The 15513-nt window shown below is 37.5% G+C and overlaps 1 protein-coding gene across 1 annotated transcript in view; it reads left to right on the plus strand.

The window, feature by feature from the left end:
* The window catches only part of LOC148090065 (neurogenic locus notch homolog protein 1-like), an 80173-nt gene that overhangs the window by 14889 nt on the left and 49771 nt on the right, over positions 1 to 15513 (plus strand). The window contains exons 3-9 of the mRNA XM_087811638.1: positions 3650 to 3903; positions 5897 to 6235; positions 10595 to 10717; positions 10776 to 11009; positions 13783 to 13938; positions 14488 to 14673; positions 14758 to 14871. Coding sequence (XP_087667764.1) covers positions 3650 to 3903; positions 5897 to 6235; positions 10595 to 10717; positions 10776 to 11009; positions 13783 to 13938; positions 14488 to 14673; positions 14758 to 14871 — 1406 coding nt within the window. The remainder of the gene's footprint in view (positions 1 to 3649; positions 3904 to 5896; positions 6236 to 10594; positions 10718 to 10775; positions 11010 to 13782; positions 13939 to 14487; positions 14674 to 14757; positions 14872 to 15513) is intronic.

Consider the following 15513-nt stretch of genomic DNA (forward strand, 5'->3'; position numbering starts at 1 on the left):
TCTGAATAACACATTTACAAATCGAGTTACACATTTGTAAATCGAGGTACGCATTTGTGGATCACTGTACAGATACACGTATATATTTGCAAATCATTTCACACGTTTACAAAACTTTAGCAACAGTAATAATCACATAATCTTTGTCCAAAAAGACACTTAAAAACATCCAAACACCTCCATATGCCACTGTAACAACTTTTATTGAAGCTCCACATCCGATGAATTGATCAGGAGACACTATATTTGAACCTTGTAGCAGAAGTACAAAGAATAATAAGCAGTATGGAAGTATTTCATTGTTTTTAAACCATTTAAGACCACATGACTCTTGAGGAAGTCGTAACTGCTTTCATTTGTTTTCAAAACAAAATATGTCCAAACATCAGCTTCCAAAGCTGCTGGACTCACTGTATCCTCTCGTCCTCAGTCATCATTTCCTTCAGCTGTGGAGGACGTAACGACTGCTGCCATCTAGAGGCCGGAAGTTTAAACGAACACTGCTGATTTTTCATGTTAATTGCGAACAAATTAAAATAAATGATGTATTTTATAGACACTTGAACTATTAATAACTATGATAAAAAACTAACATGATATTCTAATATTGAATCTTATTTGTTCACAGCCTCACTGAGTTGACACTTTAGTTCAGATTGTATTTCACACGTTGTGTACTTCATTCAAGTGCAGCTCTTGGTCAAATAACTTCACTCTCTCATGTTTATTCAGTGATCAGACGAGCATGTGATGTTTTCTTTTGCTGCCACGACCACGACACTGTCTGATCCCCTGAGAGGAGCCTCTGCACACACACACACACACACACACACACACACACACACACACACACACACACACACACACTCACACACACACACATGCAAACACACACTAACACACACACACACACACACACACACATGCACACACACACACACACTCACACACACACTCACACACACACACACATGCAAACACACACTAACACACACACACACACACACACACATACACACATGCATACACACACACACATGCAAACACACACTAACACACACGCACACACACATACACACATGCATACACACACATATACACACACATACATCAATACACACACACACACACATACACATGTACACACAAATACACACACGTGCATACACACAAATATACACACACATGCATACACAAGTACACACACATGCATACACACATTATACACACACATATACATGTACACACAAATACACTGACCTGTATACACACAAATATTCACACATGCATACACACACACACACAAATACACACACATGCATACACACGCACACACACACACACACAGATATACACACACACTCACAAAAATACACACATGCATACACACAAATATACACACATGCATACACACACAAATATACACACATGCATACACACAAATATACACACATGCATACACACACAATAACACATGAACACATTAATAGTTTGTTGTGTGAGGGCTGATGGACTCCTAGTGTATTTGAACTTGAGGTCGTGACCTTCACTCACTGAAGAATGAATGTTTCTAATGACACGTCGATGAATCCAGTGAATCCACTCCAGGTCTTTGAAGACGCTGACAAAGAAGATTTTCCCTCCAGGACTTGGATCTGAAGATTCTGAAGCAGGAATGTTTTGGTTCTCGACTCACAATAGTGTTGAGATCTTTGACCACCCAGAGCTGTCGACTACACAACAGTGTGTTAGTGATCGTTGGACTCTTGTTGTCGTCACAGTTCAATCACTCCTTGTTGTCGTCTGAGATGGTTTCTATGGAAGTGTGTGTCTGTGTGTAGGTGTGTGTCTGCGTGTGTAGGTGTGTGTGTGGGTGTGTGTAGGTGTGCGTTTCCCCGGATGTGTGTGAGTGTGAGTGAGTGTGGATGTGTGTGTGTGTGTAGGTTTAGGTGTGTGCAGATGTGTGTGAGTGTATGTGTGTGTGTGTGTGTGCGGATGTGTGTTTGTTTGTGTAGGTGTGCTTGTATGTGTGTGTGTGTGCATGTGTGTATGTGTGTGTATATGCTTGTATACATGTGTGTGTGTGTGTGTGTGTGTGTGTGTGTGTGTGTGTATGTGTGGCCTCTTGTTTCACATCCTCAGGACTCTTTCAACTTGTATCATTGTCGTTATAAACGTGTGTAACTCAGATCAGCAGTGTCTCTGCTTCACACGTGTTGAGCTTCAAACAATCTGACGCATCAACTAAGAATAGTTCCTCTGAGCGTTGTTGTCGTGATGTAAACGTCACTCCACAGTCTTGGTGTCATTTCTTCTTTTTCTTGAGGCTCGTGAAGCTTCAGCTGAAGAGAGACGTCGACAAGAACTTGTCGTGATTTAAACTAGTTGTATTCAGTGTAATGATGGTGTGCGTTATTAGAAACATTATATAGTATTAAATACTCGTGTAAGAAAATATCCCTACTCTTAAACATCTTGATACATTTTTCTCCACTATACTATATTATATTCACTACGTTTTTTCATTTTTGAGTTGCAATTAAACTTCCGGCCTCTAGATGGCAGCGGCCGTTACTTCCTCTACAGCTAAGGGGAGAATGATGACTGAGGACGAGAGGATACAGTGAGTCCAGCAGCTTTTAAAGCTGATGTTTGGACATATTTTGGTTTCAAATCAAATGAAAGCTGTTACGACTTCGTCAAGAGTCATGTGGTCTGTAAATACTACAACACCAGAGTCAAGTACTGGACAATACTACACATATATACTTGTTACTACACTATCACAACACCAGAGTCAAGTACTCGACAATAGTACACATATATATTCTTGTTACTACACTATAACAACACCAGAGTCAAGTACTGGACAATACTACACATATATATACTTGTTACTACACTATCACAAAAGAGTCAAGTACTGGACAATACTACACATATATACTTGTTACTACACTATCACAACACCAGAGTCAAGTACTCGACAATAGTACACATATATACTTGTTACTACACTATCACAACAGAGTCAAGTACTGGACAATACTACACATATATACTTGTTACTACACTATCACAACACCAGAGTCAAGTACTGGACAATACTACACATATATACTTGTTACTACACTATCACAACAGAGTCAAGTACTGGACAATACTACACATATATACTTGTTACTACACTATCACAACAGAGTCAAGTACTGGACAATACTACACATATAGCCTTGTTACTATACTATCACAACACCAGAGTCAAGTACTCCACAATACTACACATAAATCCGTGTTATTGCACTATCACAACACCAGAGTCAAGTACTGGACAATACTACACATATATACTTGTTACTACACTATCACAACAGAGTCAAGTACTGGACAATACTACACATATATACTTGTTACTACACTATCACAACAGAGTCAAGTACTGGACAATACTACACATATAGCCTTGTTACTATACTATCACAACACCAGAGTCAAGTACTCCACAATACTACACATAAATCTGTGTTATTACACTATCCCTATATTTCACTATATATCGTGTCCTTGTATCGTGACATCAACACACTCTTGACAAACACACACGTCTATCATTAAAGTCAATAGACTCACAACAACAACATCTCCTCAGGTGCAGGGACGGGTTCGTGGGCAGCAAGTGTGAGTTCCAGGACCCTTGTACCACCTCAACCTGCATGAACGGGGGTTCTTGTCAGGCCGTGAGTCGAGGCAACACCGTGGACTTCAGCTGCTCGTGTCAACCGGGCTTCACCGACCGTCGCTGTTCCTCGAAATCCTGCTTCAGCATTCCCTGTCGCAACGGAGGCACCTGCGACCTTCAAGGTCTTCACAAGTACAAGTGCAGGTGCGCACCTGGATGGACAGGTAAGAAGACCCCGTCAGTATTTGCATCAACAAGTGTTTCTGCTGTTTTCTCAATTGTTTGGTTGTACTTTAAATACATTGTTAGAAGAAAATACTTTAATTTATCAAGTGTCTTAATACTTTCTGAAAACAGGTGCAAACAGTTAGTGATGGTTGTTCACCTGGTTTCATGGATTATAGTGAGATTAGATGTTTGCCACAGTGACCTGCATTATAGTGAGGATGGATGATTGTGTTACTTGCACCACTGAAGTCAGAAGAAACGATACGATCCAATATATATAATAATTCATAAATAAACATGATTCTCTGACGGAGATGTGACACTTTGTTTTTGCAGTATATTGAATAAAGTCAGAATATTGATCATTTGAAAAAATTTAACTTTTTTGATTAAAATGTTTTTGTTTTTAAGCATTTACTTGTTTTTTTAATAGTTGAATTCAATATTTTCTAAATTCAAAGGTAACATTAGTTTTTATTGTTTTTGAATTTAGAAAGTAATTAAAAAAATCTAGATAAATGAATATTATTCTACACATAAAGTTTGATACTCTTATCTAAATCATAATAACCTATAAAATATAAGTTTAATATTTTATGAGTCATAGCCTTGTATAACAGTGCCGACTTCCAAGACTAATCCAATCGAGCACAGAGCAACTCACTCTACGTTAAACTATGCTAGACTAAGATACTCTAAACTAATCTAAGAGAACCTTAAAGTAATTGATAAAAAATATAATATTTTTAACTAATCAATTATTTTACACGTATAGTTTTAATTTCTAAGTCCAATAATAAAAAAAGATATTCTCTAAATTCAACATTATTTATTTGTGGCCTTAAAATTCCATTAAAAATTGTTGGTATAATAGTCTCCAGACAAAACCAACAGAGCACCGAGCTACTGGATCACAAAAAGTCACATGATCATCTGGAAGATGAAAGTTCGATCAGTACTGTTTTGGTTAAAACATTTTTTTTAAACAATTTATAATAATAATAATAATAATATAATAAAAACAAATTCAACCTCACAATAAAGAAATACTGCATTGAATTATGGCAATAAAATAAAATGTTTAAAATGTTAAATTTTAATAAATCATTTAAATTCATGATTCATGATTTAAATTCATGATTCTCTGACGGAGATGTGACAGTTTGTTTTTGCAGAATATTGAATAAAGTCAAAATATTGAACATATACATTGAACATTTTTGATGAAAATGTTTTTGTTTTTACTTGTTTTTTTAATAGTTGAATTCAATATTTTCTAAATTCAAAGGTAACATTAGTTTTTATTGTTTTTGAATTTATAAAGTAATTAAAAAAATCTAGATAAATGAATATTATTCTACACATAAAGTTTGATACTCTTATCTAAATCATAATCAAATATAAAATATAAGTTTAATATTTTATGAGTCATAGCCTTGCCGACTTCCAAGACTAATCCAATCGAGCACAGAGTAACTCACTCCAAGCTAAACTATGCTAGACTAAGATACTCTAAATTAATCTAAGAGAACCTTAAAGTAATTGATAAAAAATATAATATTTCAAACTAATAAATTATTTTACACGTATAGTTTTAATTTCTAAGTCCAATAATAAAAAAAAAGATTCTCTAAATATTAATATAATCAATATTATTTATTTATGGCCTTTAAAATCCCATTAAAAATTGTTGGTATAATAGTCTCCAGACAAAACCAACAGAGCACCGAGCTACTGGATCGAACTGTCACATGATCATCTGGAAGATGAAAGTTCGATCAGTACTGTTTTGGTTAAAACATTTTTTTTTAACAATTTATAATAATAATAATATAATAAAAACAAATTCAACCTCACAATAAAGAAATACTACATTGAATTATGCCAATAAAATAAAATGTTTCAAATGTTAAATTCAATATTCTGATGATAATACGATGAAAAGGTAAACATACATGTACTATATTACCTTATATGTTCTGCTGGAAGGTACCTTCTGTGAACACGCTAACCCGTGCTCGTCCAGTCCTTGTGCCAACGGAGGTCAGTGCTCCGTCTTCGGCGCTCAGTTCACCTGCAGCTGCTCGCCGTTCTTCTCCGGACCGACCTGCGAGCAGGACGTCAACGAGTGCGACGCCAGCCCGCCGCCCTGCAGGAATGGCGGCCCCTGCGTCAACATGGTGGGCGGCTTCAGGTGCCAGTGCCCGCCACAGTACACGGGCGTGTTCTGCGAGAGCCGGTATCAGCCCTGCAGCCCTCAGCCCTGCATCAACGGAGGCACCTGCGTGCCGAGAGGAGAGACCAGCTACCTGTGTTCCTGCGTGCCAGGTGTGTTACTGGAGCTCTTTATTACTATACCTTGATTTAAATGTCTTTTTCATTTCTTATGTTAAATCATTTTGTATATTGACAGGTTAAACTTGTGTTTTTCTATACGAATTGACTTAAATAATAATAAATAATATTTTCTAAATTAATGTATTTTTTTACACGTAGAGTTTGACACTTTAATCCCATTAATTCGAATTCATTGTCGTTTAAATTCAATATAAAAATGTTGCCTTAATAGTAACATCTTACCAGACTAATCCAATCGAGCACCGAGCCACTGATCTTACCTTTAAATTCACTTCAAGCTTCACGTAGATGAAGTGACATCGTTGCTTTGAAATCAACCACGAGGAATCGATGTGCAGTTTCTACGACGTCACATGACCGTCTACAATGTCACATGAAAGTCTACGTCTTCAAATGACAGTATACGTCGTCACATGACTATGTACGACGTCACATGACCGTCTACGTCATCACATGGAGGTCTTCGCGTCAAATGACAGTCTACGACGTCACATGAAAGTCTACATCTTCACATGACCATCTATGCGTCACATGACCGTTTACGTCGTCACATGAAAGTCTACATCTTCACATGACCATCTATGCGTCACATGACCGTTTACGTCGTCACATGAAAGTCTACATCTTCACATGACCATCTAAGCGTCACATGACCGTCTAAATTGTCATATGACCGTCTACGTCGTCACATGATCGTTTACGACGTCACATGACCGTCTACGTTGTGTCGTCACATGACCATTTATGTCGTCACATGAACGTCTACATCTTCACATGACCGTCTACGTCGTCACATGGAGGTCTTCGCGTCAAATGACAGTCTACGACGTCACATGAAAGTCTACACCTTCACATGACCATCTATGCGTCACATGACCGTTTACGTCGTCACATGAAAGTCTACATCTTCACATGACCATCTATGCGTCACATGACCGTTTACGTCGTCACATGAAAGTCTACATCTTCACATGACCATCTAAGCGTCACATGACCGTCTAAATTGTCATATGACCGTCTACGTCGTCACATGATCGTTTACGACGTCACATGACCGTCTACGTTGTGTCGTCACATGACCATTTATGTCGTCACATGAACGTCTACATCTTCACATGACCGTCTACGTCGTCACATGGAGGTCTTCGCGTCATATGACCGTCTACGTCGTCACATGATCGTTTACAACGTCACATGACCGTCTACGTTGTGTCGTCACATGACCATTTATGTTGTCACATGAAAGTCTACATCTTCACATGACCATCTATGCGTCACATGACCGTTTACGTCGTCACATGAAAGTCTACATCTTCACATGACCATCTATGCGTCACATGACCGTTTACGTCGTCACATGAAAGTCTACATCTTCACATGACCATCTATGCGTCACATGACCGTCTAAATTGTCATATGACCGTCTACGTCGTCACATGATCGTTTACGACGTCACATGACCGTCTATGTCTTCACATGACTGTCTACGACGTCACATGACTGTCTGTGTTGTCACATGACCCTCTTCACATGACCGTGCACAACGTCACATGACCGTCTACATTGTCATATGACCCTCTAAGTCGTCACATGACAGTCTACGTTGTTTTGTCACATGACCATTTATGCCATCACATGACCGTCTATGTCTACACATGACTGTCTACGATGTCACATGACCGTCTACATTGTCACATGACCATCTACGACGTCACATGACAGCCTATGTCGTCACATGACAGTCTAAGTTATCACATGACCGTTTACGACGTCACATGACCATTTACATGGTCATATGACCGTCTACGTCGTCACATGACAGTCTACGTTGTCGTCACATGACAATTTATGCTGTCACATGACCGTCAATGTCTTCACATGACTGTCTACGACGTCACATGACCGTCTGTGTCGTCACATGACAGTCTACGTTGTCGTCACATGACAATTTATGCTGTCACATGACCGTCAATCTCTTCACATGACTGTCTTCACATGACTGTCTACGACGTCACATGACAGTCTGTGTCGTCACATGACCGTCTACATTGTCACACAACCGTCCACGACGTCACATGACAGTCTGTGTCGTCACATGACCGTTTACGTCATCACATGACCATTCAGATCAAATAGTAGTTCATGAATCTAACTTATAAAGAAGGTCAGAGGTGTTGTGAGTTCATTAATGCATCAACCATACGATGTGTTTCAATCTCTGTTGTTTTCTCAATGATGTCATTGAAGTCCTTCATAACTGAGTCCACTGCTGGGACGTGAGCGCGGCAGGAAGGCCATCAGGGTTTATCGTGAGGAAATGGTCAGAGAACAACATCCTCTTCTCAGAGAGAAGAAAAGGTTCTGCCACAAACTCTCATGTCCATCAAACCCAAACAAACGTATTTTTGGTTTGTTTTCGCCTCAAGGCTGGTTTTTGACTCCGTAACGACAGATTTAACATCAACAGAAGAAGCTTTTTCTAGCACGAGGTGAAATAAAACATCTTTTAACACTTTTAATGAACCAAATATTGTTTAAATTATTGTCTTTTTCTTTGCTTCAGTTTCAGTTCATTTAAAAAATATTAAAACATGTTTGTTTTCATTACATCACTCACATACACTTATAAACAAACAATTTTCAACTATAATCAAACAATTTTCAACTATAATCAAACAATTTTCAACTATAATCAAACATTTTTCAACTATAATCAAACAATTTTCAACTATAATCAAACAATTTTTAACTAAAATCAAAGAATTTTCAACTATAATCAAACATTTTTCAACTATAATCAAACAAATTTCAACTGAAATCAAACAATTTTCAACTATAATCAAACAATTTTCAACTGAAATCAAAGAATTTTCAACTATAATCAAACCATTTTCAACTATAATCAAACCATTTTCAACTATAATCAAACAATTTTCAACTGAAATCAAACAATTTTCAACTATAATCAAACCATTTTCAACTATAATCCAACAATTTTCAACTATAATCAAACAATTTTCAACTATAATCTAACAATTTTCAACTATAATCAAACAATTTTCAACTATAATCAAACAATTTTCAACTATAATCAAACAATTTTCAACTATAATCAAACAATTTTCAACTATAAACAAACAATTTTCAACTATAATCAAACAATTTTCAACTATAATCAAACCATTTTCAACTATAATCAAACAATTTTTAACTATAATCAAACAATTTTCAACAATAATCAAACCATTTTCAACTATAATCCAACAATTTTCAACTATAATCAAACCATTTTCAACTATAATCAAACAATTTTCAACTATAATCAAACAATTTTCAACTATAATCAAACCATTTTCAACTATAATCAAACAATTTTCAACAATAATCAAACCATTTTCAACTATAATCCAACAATTTTCAACTATAATCAAACAATTTTCAACTATAATCCAACAATTTTCAACTATAATCAAACAATTTTCAACTATAATCAAACCATTCTCAACTATAATCAAACAATTTTCAACTATAATCAAACCATTTTCAACTATAATCAAACAATTTTCAACTATAATCAAACAATTTTCAACTATAATCAAACAATTTTAACTAAAATCAAAGAATTTTCAACTATAATCAAACAATTTTTAACTAAAATCACACAATTTTTAACTATAATCAAACAATTTTCAACTATAATCAAACAATTTTCAACTATAATCAAACATTTTTCAACTATAATCAAACAATTTTAAACTGTAATCAAACAATTTTCAACTATAATCAAACAATTTTCAACTATAATCAAACAATTTTCAACTAGAATCAAACAATTTTCAACTATAATCAAACAATTTTCAACTAGAATCAAACAATTTCTGCTGACTTATTAAAAGGTTCAGTTAAAGTTTAAAGCATGTATAACATTAATGTGTAACAATATAATTCTCATGTTAAAGCTACAGTTGAGGTGAATCATTGATTTGATATTTCTTCATATTTATGATCACTTTTAACCTCATGTGTGACTCAATATTCAGCATTTGTGCTGAAAAAGTTTCCAAAATGTTCCGATTGTTAATCAAGACTGAAGTATTGTTGGAATGAGAGATCATTTCTATTTCAACAAACAAAAAAGTTTCAGTCAAAGTATTCTCTGGTACATGTACTTCAGTTTAAATATGTTTTTCTCGAGACGTCTGGTGTTTCTGTGGGTGAGCTGAGCCTCTGAGCTGGTGAAGCCTCACATCTGTGTGTGGATCCGTTGACCACATTAACTGAAGCTCTCGTGGATCCATGAGAACTGACACGAGCGTCTTCTCTTCTCAGGTTTCTCTGGTAAGAACTGCAACCACAACATCGACGACTGCCCGGGACACGAGTGCATGAACGGCGGCACGTGTGTGGACGGGGTCAACACCTACAACTGCCAGTGTCCCCCCGAGTTCACAGGTGGGTGCGTTTGATTGACACCTGCGTGACCCCCGTGCTCACCGGCCTCCACCCGCAGGACAACACTGCACCGAGGACGTGGACGAGTGCAAACTGATGCCCAACACCTGCCAGAACGGCGGCACCTGCTCCAACAAGTACGGCAGCTACCACTGCGTCTGCGTCAACGGCTGGACCGGAGACGAGTGCAGCGACAACATCGACGACTGCGCCAGCGCCGCCTGCCATCACGGCTCCACCTGCCACGACCGCGTCGCCGCCTTCTTCTGCGAGTGTCCACCTGGACGCACAGGTGAGTACTACGACATTTAAGTATTTGTAGTATTACCTTGAAAGGCTTCGGAGTATTACTTTGCCAGGCTTCTTAGTATTACTTTGTGAGGCTTCATAGTATTGCTTTGCAAGACTTCGGAGTATAACTTTGCAAGGATTCGTAGTAATACTATGCGAGGCTTCGGAATATTGCTTTGCAAGGCTACTGATTATAACTTTGCAAGGCTTCATAGTATTACTTTGCGAGGCTTTGTAGTATTACTTTGCGAGGCTTTGTAGTATTACTTTGCGAGGCTTCATAGTATAACTTTGCGAGGCTTTGTAGTATTACTTTGCGAGGCTTCATAGTATTACTTTGCGAGGCTTTGTAGTATAACTTTGCGAGGCTTTGTAATATTACTTTGAGAGGCTTCGTAGTATTACTTTGCGATGCTTCGTAGTATTACTTTGCAAGACTTCGGAGTATAACTTTGCAAGGCTTCTTAGTATTACTTTGCGAGGCTTTGTAGTATTACTTTGCGAGGCTTCGTAGTATTACTTTGCGAGGCTTCGTAGTATTACTGTGCAAGGATTCGTAGTAATACTGTGCAAGGATTCGTAGTAATACTATGCGAAGCTTCGAAATATTACTTTGCAAGGCTACTGAGTATTACTTTGCGAGGCTTCATAGTATTACTTTGCGAGGCTTTGTAGTATTAATTTGCGAGGCTTCGTAGTATTACTTTGCGATGCTTCGTAGTATTACTTTGCAAGACTTCGGAGTATAACTTTGCAAGGCTTCTTAGTATTACTTTGCGAGGCTTTGTAGTATTACTTTGCGAGGCTTCGTAGTATTACTTTGCGAGGCTTCGTAGTATTACTGTGCAAGGATTCGTAGTAATACTGTGCAAGGATTCGTAGTAATACTGTGCAAGGATTCGTAGTAATACTATGCGAGGCTTCGAAATATTACTTTGCAAGGCTACTGAGTATTACTTTGCAAGGCTTCATAGTATTACTTTGCGAGGCTTTGTAGTATTACTTTGCGAAGCTTCGTAGTATTATTTTGCGAGGCTTTGTAGTATTACTTTGCGAAGCTTCGTAGTATTATTTTGCGAGGCTTTGTAGTATTACTTTGCGAAGCTTCGTAGTATTATTTTGCGAGGCTTTGTAGTATTACTTTGCGAAGCTTCGTAGTATTATTTTGCGAGGCTTTGTAGTATTACTTTGCGAAGCTTCGTAGTATTATTTTGCGAGGCTTTGTAGTATTACTTTGCGAAGCTTCGTAGTATTACTTTGCGAGGCTTCAGAGTATTACTTTGCGTCGCCGTCTTCTCCTGCCAGTGTCCACCTGGACGCACAGGTGAGTCGCTGCCCTCCAGAGGAAGTCGTTGACACGTCCTAGTCTTACCGTAGTTCTGGGACTATAAGGTGCACTTTCATTTTCTCTCAAAACAACAGTGAACTGAGCTGGTAGTTCTGCTGGTTACTGACCCATGTTATATGAGACACTTAAAGACGGGAAAATGTTTTAGTACTACTTTGGTTAGCCACAAGGCTGCGCAGTATTACTCTGCGAAGCTTCTGAGTATAAATTTGCGGGACTTTGTAGTATTACTTTGCGAGGCTTCATAGTATTACTCTGCGAGGCTATGGAGTATGACTTTGTGAGGCTTCATAGTATTTCTTTGCAAGGCTTCTTAGTATAACTTTGAGGGGCTTCGGAGTATTACTTTGTGAGGCTTCATAGTATTTCTTTGCGAGGCTTCTTAGTATAACTTTGAGGGGCTTCGGAGTATGACTTTGTGAGGCTTCATAGTATTTCTTTGCGAGGCTTCTTAGTATAACTTTGAGGGGCTTTGGAGTATGACTTTGTGAGGCTTCATAGTATTTCTTTGCGAGGCTTCTTAGTATAACTTTGCGGGGCTTCATAGTATAACTTTGCAAGGCTTCTTAGTATAACTTTGCAAGGCTTCAAAGTATAACTTTGCGGGGCTTCATAGTATAACTTTGCAAGGCTTCATAGTATAACTTTGCAAGGCTTCATAGTATAACTTTGCGGGGCTTCATAGTATAACTTTGCAAGGCTTCTTAGTATAACTTTGCGGGGCTTCGGAGTATAACTTTGCGAGGCTTCTTAGTATTACTTTGAGAGGCTTGATGGTATAACTTTGCAAGGCTTCTTAGTATTACTTTGTGAGGCTTCTTAGTATTACTATGCAAGGCTGCATAGTATAACTTTGCGAGGCTTCTTAGTATTACTTTGCGAGGCTTCTTAGTATTACTATGCAAGGCTGCATAGTATAACTTTGCGAGGCTTCTTAGTATCACTTTGCGAGGCTTCATAGTATAACTTTGCGAGACTTCTTAGTATAACTTTGCGAGGCTTCTTAGTATTACTTTGCGAGGCTTCTTAGTATAACTTTGCGAGGCTTCTTAGTATTACTTTGCGAGGCTTCTTAGTATTACTTTGCGAGACTTCATGGTATAACTTTGCGAGGCTTCTTAGTATAACTTAACGGGGCTTCGGAGTATTACTTCACAAGGCTTTGTAGTATCACTTTGCGAGGCTTCTGAAAATGTTCTGAATAACTAGCCTTGAGGAGTATTACATAATAGGTACTATACTCCAATATAATAATGTGCTTTATAAGGACACGTTTTAAAATGATAACAAGGTTTCAAACTCAAGGTTTTCATGTCAGTCTCACAGTAGAAAACATTTTTTCATTTTAAACATCTGTTTTACTTGTGATCATCTGAAGTAACTAGTTGTTGGTTTGATAAGAAAGTAACTAGTGTTGATGCTGCAGGTCTGCTGTGTCAGCTGGACGACCCCTGCGTCAGTAATCCCTGTCAGAAGGGATCGAACTGCGACACTCACCCCATCACTGGACTGCACTTCTGCACGTGTCCCACTGGATTCATCGGAGCTGCTTGTGACGTCGACATCGACGAGTGTGTTCTGGGTGAGTTTCTCTGTTCCTCCATAATTATAGATTATATAATATATGTTGCAATTACACTGTCGTCTATTTAACCCTCAAGCATTTTCCTCTGAACATTGAGCTGGTATTTATTGTATTACTTTCATTTACTACTATAATCAAACATTTTCAACTATAATCAAACAATTTCAACTATAATCAAACCATTTTCAACTATAATCAAACAATTTTCAACTATAATCAAACAATTTTCAACTATAATCAAACCATTTTCAACTATAATCAAACAATTTCAACTATAATCAAACAATTTTCAACTATAATCAAACAATTTTAACTATAATCAAACAATTTTCAACTATAATCAAACAATTTTAAACTAAAATCAAACAATTTTCAACAATTTTTAACTAAAATCAAACAATTTTCAACAATTTTTAACTAAAATCAAACAATTTTCAACTATAATCAAACAATTTTCAACTAAAATCAAACAATTTTCAACTATAATCCAACAATTTTCAACTATAAACAACATTTCTGTATTATATTGTGTTCAAACACCGACAGGTTCAAACCCGTGTGAACACGCCGGGAAGTGCATGAACACCAAAGGCTCCTTCCAGTGCCAGTGCATGAGAGGATACGTTGGTCCTCGCTGCGAGCTGGACGTCAACGAGTGTCTGTCCGGACTCTGCAAGAACGAGGCCACGTGTCTGGACCTGATCGGAGGCTTCCGCTGCATCTGCATGCCAGGTGGGGGGGGTCATGTGACAGGTCATGTGACAGGTCATGTGACAGGTCATGGGACTCATCGACTTCTCTCTGATTGGCCAACAGGCTACGAGGGCGAGTTGTGTGAGGTCGATGTCGACGAATGCGCCAACAACCCGTGTATGAACGGCGGCGAGTGTATCGACAAGATCAACGCCTACCACTGCCAGTGCCCCACAGGTGAGGCCGCCCCAGAGGGGGGGGGGGGTCATGGGGCAGACTCTTTTATCTACTTTCTCTCCAACACAATCGCACACAATCGCACACAAACACACACAAACAGCTTCCCGGCCACATTAATCCAGCCCTGAGGCGGCTTACACACTGGAGAAGAAACGTCGAGGAGGAAAGATCTATAAAGAAGAGCTGCAGGAACTTTTACTAACTTGTGAGGATCGAAGTACTTGATGAGTCTGATGATGATCTGATCGTGTAGAAAGTTTTCTTTTTTTTCATCATACTTTCTCTTAGTCGTACAGAAAATATCAATTATTTCTATAAAGTAAACAAAGAAAAGTATTTGATTTGATGCTGAAAATCTCTCGTTTGATGAAATATTTTCTTCAAATGTGTTTTATCAAATATTTCTTTATGTTTATATTTCTTCAAATATGTTTTATCAAATATTTCTTTATGTTTATATTTCTTCAAATATGTTTTATCAAATATTTCTTTATGTCTATATTTCTTCAAATATGTTTTATCAAATATTTCTTTATGTTTATATTTCTTCAAATATGTTTTATCAAATATTTATTTTGTTTATATTTCTTCAAATATGTTTTATCAAATATTTCTTTATGTTTATATTTCTTCAAATAT

The sequence above is a fragment of the Callionymus lyra genome, chromosome 1 (assembly GCF_982586985.1).
Source record: "Callionymus lyra chromosome 1, fCalLyr1.hap1.1, whole genome shotgun sequence".
Classification (NCBI taxonomy): Eukaryota; Metazoa; Chordata; class Actinopteri; order Syngnathiformes; family Callionymidae; genus Callionymus; species Callionymus lyra.